The sequence below is a fragment of the Balaenoptera ricei genome, chromosome 7, assembly GCF_028023285.1.
Source record: "Balaenoptera ricei isolate mBalRic1 chromosome 7, mBalRic1.hap2, whole genome shotgun sequence".
Classification (NCBI taxonomy): Eukaryota; Metazoa; Chordata; class Mammalia; order Artiodactyla; family Balaenopteridae; genus Balaenoptera; species Balaenoptera ricei.
The window spans coordinates 110914307-110921038 of record NC_082645.1 but is presented as its reverse complement, the minus strand read 5'-3'; the positions used below and the strand labels follow the sequence as shown (position 1 = coordinate 110921038).

General features: G+C 38.7%; 1 protein-coding gene across 2 annotated transcripts; it reads right to left on the bottom strand.

Moving 5' to 3' along the window:
* Window positions 1–1996: 1996 nt before the first annotated feature.
* CCL20 (C-C motif chemokine ligand 20) lies at window positions 1997–5341 on the bottom strand. 2 transcript variants are annotated; one of them, XM_059927450.1, is made up of 4 exons: window positions 5228–5341; window positions 3947–4061; window positions 3134–3211; window positions 1997–2179 (listed from the first exon to the last, which is right to left on the bottom strand). In XM_059927450.1, the coding sequence occupies exons 1-4, from the start codon at window positions 5304–5306 to the stop codon at window positions 2158–2160; spliced, it is 294 nt and encodes a 97-aa protein (XP_059783433.1). In that variant the 5' UTR covers window positions 5307–5341; the 3' UTR covers window positions 1997–2157. The 2 variants fall into 2 exon arrangements, with proteins under 2 accessions (XP_059783433.1, XP_059783432.1); XM_059927449.1 differs by having other exon boundaries at window positions 3947–4058.
* Window positions 5342–6732: the final 1391 nt, after the last annotated feature.

Below are 6732 nucleotides of genomic sequence, written 5' to 3'. Positions count from 1 at the left end.
GTCCCTGTCTCCTGCCCACTGAATACCTTAGTATCCCACCTTTAGACACTGTGACAACTAAAATATGCCCCCAGATATTTCCAAACACCCCCTGCTGCTCCTTTTCCAATTGGGTGTCTCCTACTGGCCCTTCATACCTCGACTCAAACAAGGGTTGAACCATATACAATTGCCATCTTCATAGTTCAAGAGCATTGAATATTGGCTATTTAATAAGGTTCAACTGAATATTCTTTTCTTCTGGAAACTCTCACTACTAATGCCCTGTCCCATGCCTTCCTTTATCCAAGTGCTTACCACCCTGTGTTGTCATAGCTGATTTTCTAGTCATCCCCTCTCTCTTCCCACACTGCTCAGCACTAATTACCTGGGAGTGAGCACCAAGTGCTAACTTAATTTCTCGGCATCTCCAGCTTCACTTGGCTCGGTGCCTGGCTCATAATAGGTGCTAACTCATGTTTGATGAATAGACAAACAGGATATTGAGCATACTTTCCCTGATGACTCAGTGTTGTTATTTATGAGCACAGAGATGCCTTCAGAGCCTACTGAGCGTTTGGCTCTACACCAAATGACCTACCATTGCCCGTGTTATGGATGTGCGTGTCTGGATTTTAAATCCTATCATCAGTGTGTCTGCCTCCACTAATCCTTCGTGGCCTTTGGAATCTGAAGCAGACTGTCCAGAGTGCTGTGTCGGGCACTCTGTGAACTTAAGTGCGTGACTATTGTGGCAAGAACTACCCTGGTACAGGGTCTTTTCATCTTATTTCTGGGTTCCTGCTAGGTTTCACACATTTGTTGTCTCTCTTCTGGTTACTGAGGCAATCGGTTTCTAAAAACCCTCTGCATAGGACTTCCCTGGTGGCACAGTGGTTAAGAATCCACCTGCCAATGCAGGGGACATGGGATCTAGCCCTGGTCCGGGAAGATCCCACATGCCGTGGAGCAACTAAGCCTGTGCACCACAACTACTGAGCCTGTGCTCTAGAGCCCGCGAGCCACAACTACCGAGCCCACGTGCCACAACTACTGAAGCTGAGTGCCTAGAGCCCATGCTCCGCAACAAGAGAAGCCACCGCAATGAGAAGCCCGCGCACCGCAACGAAGAGTAGCCCCCGCTAGCCACAACTAGAGAAAGCCCGTGTGCAGCAATGAAGACCTAATGCAGCCAAAAATAAAATAAATTAATTAAAAAAATAAACCCTCTGCATAATCATTTTCTTTTTGGAAAGTGCTTAAAGATGACTCAGGAGGATTCGTAAAGTAGAGCAAGGTTCCTCTGCTGAGATGCCCATTCCTAGGACCATGGCTGGTGACAGAATGACAGGCTAAGTGATTGCTCAAGGAATTTTCTAAATAGTTGTTGTGTCCCTGCAGTCACAAAATAGATGGGCATACTTTTTTTATTTTGAAAAGTTTTATATCAAGAAATATTGACCTATGTCACAGATGGACTCTGTCTAATTTTTGGTTTAAATGACTTCGAATTTTTTTTTTTAATTCAAAAAAACCTTTCCATTATAATTCACATAGAATGAAGTCCAGGACCACAAGGGATAGAGATAAAGGGGAAAACCAGGAAGAAGTAAATGAGGAATACAATTCTCACAACATTTTCGTATTTACTAAACTCTTAACTATTCTTAATACACCTCTTAATAAATGCTATTTAACTCAATCCACAAACAAGTTTTGGTTATTTTATGTTCAATATTTATTCTTCTTAGCATTGTTTTCTTTAACAAGGTAATTACAACAATTTAGGAAACAGAACTATATAAACAGAAGAATGTTAAATGTTTTGGTTTTTTTTAATAGTCTTCTGCTTGCAAGAAAGTCCATATATCTCATTCCTCCAAGCATAACTTTATACCTCATACTAAACCAAATAGCTTATGGAAAACTAATATTAAATAGCAAAACACAAATAAAACCACATATATAAATAACATAACATAAAATAGAGTATAATGTGATGCTTAACAAAGCAAACTGTGATGCAATATGAATCAACTTCACTAATTGGACAAGTCCAATGAGACACAAATCAGATAAGCTCTGAACCTTCAACAGTGTGTAAGTGAAACTGCCAACTCAGCTAGGTTCCTTTTGTTCTTGGGCTGTGTCCAGTTCCATTTCATGGAGTATCCATTTTTACATCTTCTTGACTCTTTGACTATAAAGAGAAAAAGAAGAAAAAAATAAGCAAAGATGGGGTGCCTGGTGGGTGGGAATGTCTTTGGTGCCTACAGATTGCCTCAGACACCCCAATCTCATCTCAGGATACCAAGTAGCTCAGAAGCCATATGAGGAAATCAGGGTTCCTGAAACAGGAACAGGAACAGGATATGAACAGAAACAAACAGGATATGAACACTAAGGTTGTGTCTTCATATTCAGTGTCTGGCACCTGGGTGTGACATGATTCTGTCCATTGATAAAATGTCACTCCATTATCATCAGTGTAAATCAGAGCCATTGATCTCTTTTTAACTGTTTATTTTTTAGCTTTTAACACACGAATGTCATGTACTCTGTAAATTATATAAATAGGAGGCATCTTTGCAACAAGAATCAAATGCATAGAGGAATCTAATACATCGTGTGAAAAATCATTCAATTAAAAACAATTAAAATAAAAATGGGGCTTCCCTGGCGGCGCAGTGGTTCAGAATCCGCCTGCCAATGCAGGGGACACGGGTTCGAGCCCTGGTCCGGGAAGATCTCACATGCCGCGGAGCAACTAAGCCCGTGTGCCGCAACTACTGAGCCTGCACCCTAGAGCCTGTGCTCCGCAACAAGAGAAGCCGCCGCAACGAGAAACCGGCACACCGCAACGAAGAGTAGCTCCAGCTCACCACAACTAGAGAGAGCCTGCGCGCAGCAACAAAGACCTAACTCAGCCACAAATAAATAAATAAATAAATTTATTTTTAAAAAAAATTAAAATGATCTGTAAGTAGTTGAAAAAATGAATTTTTTGTTTTCATGGTCCGATTCAAACTACCCTTTAAAAATGTCATAGTGCTTAGGCTAAAGCATCCCAGCAAGCCTGTGATGCACCACTCTGAACACCACTCTTTCCCAAACATTTGGAGAGAGAGGCTGGTGGATTGTAAACGTTCCATACCTGAGGATATGCACTGCTTGTTTCACCCAATTCTTCTTTGGATCTGCACACACAGCTAATCTTCTCCTTGTGTATAAGCTGAAAAAAGTCAGAGAATTTGATTTATGTTTCAATTTCATTTATTGTTTAAATGTTTTTTTCTTTTTTTCCACAGGACATGCAATGGAAATTTCATATTCCAATTGGTGGCTCTACGCCCTAAACATTTTATTTGTTTCAGAGGTGAAACAAAATGCAAAAAAAAAAAAATTGCTTCTTATAAAGTTTGATGCAAGAAATGAAAGTGATTCTCCCTGACTTTCTCTGCAATCTAACAAAAGGTTGTGCAGTAACAGGAAGATAAAGCCCCAGAATTATTTAATTTTGTTGTTGGTGGCTACATGAAATATGTATACATCTGATCAATAACTTATATCATTCCAAAATATAATACCCTATATAAATCAAGAATATTATATGAGATAGTGTAACTACTCTGAGCTTTAGCTTACAGCCCAACCACTTTCTGGTAGAAGATGCTCATTTCAAAGTTTAGGTTTTTCATATTTTCCTGAGATAGCATCTTAGTAGCTTATAAGTTTATCTTCAAAAGTGATTTTGCCCTCAACTGTGTTCATTTTTTTTAAACTAAGTTTTGCCTTATTCCAGTTCCATTTAAAGTGAACTTTGAAGAATAAATGTACTACTACAACACAGCTAGCTTTTTGCCACATGAATTATTTCTGAATGAAACTCCAAAAAGGCAAAGCTTTTTCTACTTGAAATTCTCATGTACTCCTAATACAAATGAATTAGAATCCCTTAATAACTTACATGACTGCATTGATGTCACAAGCTTCATTGGCCAGCTGCTGTGTGAAGCCCACGATAAATTTGGGATGAAGGATTTTTTCTGTATATTGGAGGCAGCAGTCAAAGTTGCTTGCTGCTAAAAAGAAATGAAAGATATTGAGTCCACATGAATGAACTTATTCTGTGATAGGTATCGTGGAACTACTTGAAGTTGCGGAAAACCTAGAATCTGATTTATATGGTAAATAAACTATTTAGAGGAACACCTCCAATATCTTTGAGACCCATTTTAACATAGTTTCCAGTTCTCTTTAAAAAAAATTGTTTGTGTACTGGGAAATTTTGGTTCAATAATACAATTTAGAAGCACATGAGACATCAGTCTCATAAAAGGAATATCTTTAGTAAGAAACACAAACTGACAGTGTTTTATTTCATTCACTATAATCACTCAAGAATATGAGTACCTTCCACTTGAAGAAACCCTTATAAATAACCTTCTAAATTCAGAATAAAAATAAATTGGCAGGTTTTAATCTATTATCTGGCTACTGAATATTGAGAGGAGGGGAAGGACGAGAAGTTACAAAGGAAAATGTGATTTATAGGAGCTGCTAATAAGAGCTACAATTAAAACACTTTGAAATTGTAATATTAGTTAATGGGAATTTTTTATTTTGTTCATAAAAGTTCAACGCATGTGTTTTCAGGAATGCACCTGTTGCTAAAAGTGATGTCCTCTTACAGTAATAAAGCAATTCTTGGACACTCCCCTGAGTTAAATTACAACCTACTGTATCCTTAACCTGCTGTAAGGGATAAATGTAATCTCAAAGTTGGCAAGTGATGTCCCAAGGCCTTGTAAGGATGAAGTCAGGTGCCATAATCCACCCCTAAAGGATGAGTTTTGAACTCTGCTAAAACTATTTAGTTGGGAAATGAGAAAGCTAGGGAAATGGGAGAATTTTCTACATTTCAAAACGACCCCATTCACTGGTAATGTTACACAATTTACATCTCTCCCAGAATAGCACTTTGGGTTGTTCTGGAGTTCGAAGGTCTCTAAAAGCCCACCACCACTGTCCCCCAAATTTGCTGAGATTGACAGCAGAGAAAAAATCCTGATAGGCAGCAGTAACCTTTCCCTCTTCCACTCACCAATGAGATGACAACCCTCATCACTTCCTTTTGAAGATTTTCTAACAGGCTTCCATCCCTTGGGGACCCCTAGATGAGCTCAAGGCTTAGCAGAAAAATGAAAATAGTTCTTCCTCCTGTGCTAGCAGAAAGAGTGACACTTACCTTCTGAATTGCTGCAGAGGTAGAGTAGCAACACTGACATCAAAGCAGCCGGGAGCAAACTCTTGCTACTGCACATCATTTTCAGCTCAAAGAATAGATGTCTCAGTGCTGGGTACCTAGTGCCCTGGGAGAGCTGTTATGCTTGATAGCAGCCTGGGCCTGGGATGGCCCTACTTATAGCAAGTATTGGAATGTACATAGAAGGCGTGTTCTCACATGGGGTTTTCCCCATTGGTTAACCTGCCCCATCATGTCGTCACAAAGAAGAAACCACAGGGAAAACTTCCTGCCTTTCCCTAATGTTGGGAAGGTGTGAAGGTCAGGACGGAGGGGGAGGGAAGGTTAAGAAGGGGAAAATCCTGTAAAATCCTTTGAATTTGCAAAGAAGGAAAAGCAGCTCAGCCCTGCGTCCCAGAAAAGATATCTGTCCTGTTTTAACTTAATCTCTTGTCTCTGAAAAGAGAGGACAAGGATTAACAGTGATACAAAGATAAGCCCCACTCAGGAACATTCCAGAACTCCTAATTGTTACACTCTGATTGCTTTCCAGAGCCAATAGGGGAGGGAGAGGATGAGGCAGGACACCAAGTGTACTCAAGCATTTACAATTTCATCGTTGGTGCTCAGCTGTCACCAAAGACCTTGAATTTCTGGGCTATTATGCAGAGCACGTAATATAGCAATGCTTAGTAGTGTCCCCAGTTTTAGTGGAAAATACCAGCTCTTAAGTGAGACTCAAGTTTCAGCTTTATCTTAGTTTCAATCTCACTCTTCTAAATCTTCTACATTTTACATGACTCTAATCAACATTGCAGCCCAGAAAATGACCCTCATCTGCCCATAACTCTTCATGCTAATGTGGTTACATAACTCAATACAAAGCCTCAGAAGAAAAAAAAAAAAAAGAGGAAAAAAGTAGGAAGAATATCATTGTATGCTGGGGACTGGGTTTGCAGGAAGGGTATGACTATAAAGAAACACCACAAGGGAGTTTTAGGGGGGTGATGAAGTTATTTTCTATCCTATTATGGGAATGGTTACACATCACTACACATGTGTTAAAATTCATAGAATTGTACATCAAAAGAAAAAAGTGAATTGTATTATATGATCATTTAAAAAGTAAAGTTTAAAGATATCAAAATCATAAAAAAGAACTGTCCACTATAAACAAATAGATTGAAAGTAAAAGATCAAAAAAGATATGCCATGCAAAGAATAAACAAAAGAGAACTGGAGTTGCTATGCCTATAACTAACAAAATAAATTTTAAAACAAAAGAAAGTTACTAGAGATAAAGAGGGAGTTCCATAATGATAAAGGATCAATCTGTCAGAAAGATATAAAAATCATGACCATATATACATCTAACAACAGCACCTCAAAATGCATAAAGCAAAAACTGACAGAATTGAAGGGAAGAATAAACAACTCAACAATAAAGGTAGACATTTCAATACCATATTTTCAATAATGAATAGAAAAACTAGACAGAAGATGTACAA

What these genes read in the sequence shown, in the direction of transcription:
- CCL20 (XM_059927450.1), bottom strand. Translation starts at nt 5,306, where the DNA reads ATGATGTGCAGTAGCAAGAGTTTGCTCCCGGCTGCTTTGATGTCAGTG. An exon ending in CCTCTGCAGCAATTCAGAAG is followed by an intron (nt 4,062 to 5,227) that starts GTAAGTGTCACT and finishes ATTTCTTTTTAG; the next exon opens with CAGCAAGCAACTTTGACTGC. An exon ending in CAAGCAGTGCATATCCTCAG is followed by an intron (nt 2,180 to 3,133) that starts GTATGGAACGTT and finishes TTCTCTTTATAG; the next exon opens with TCAAAGAGTCAAGAAGATGT.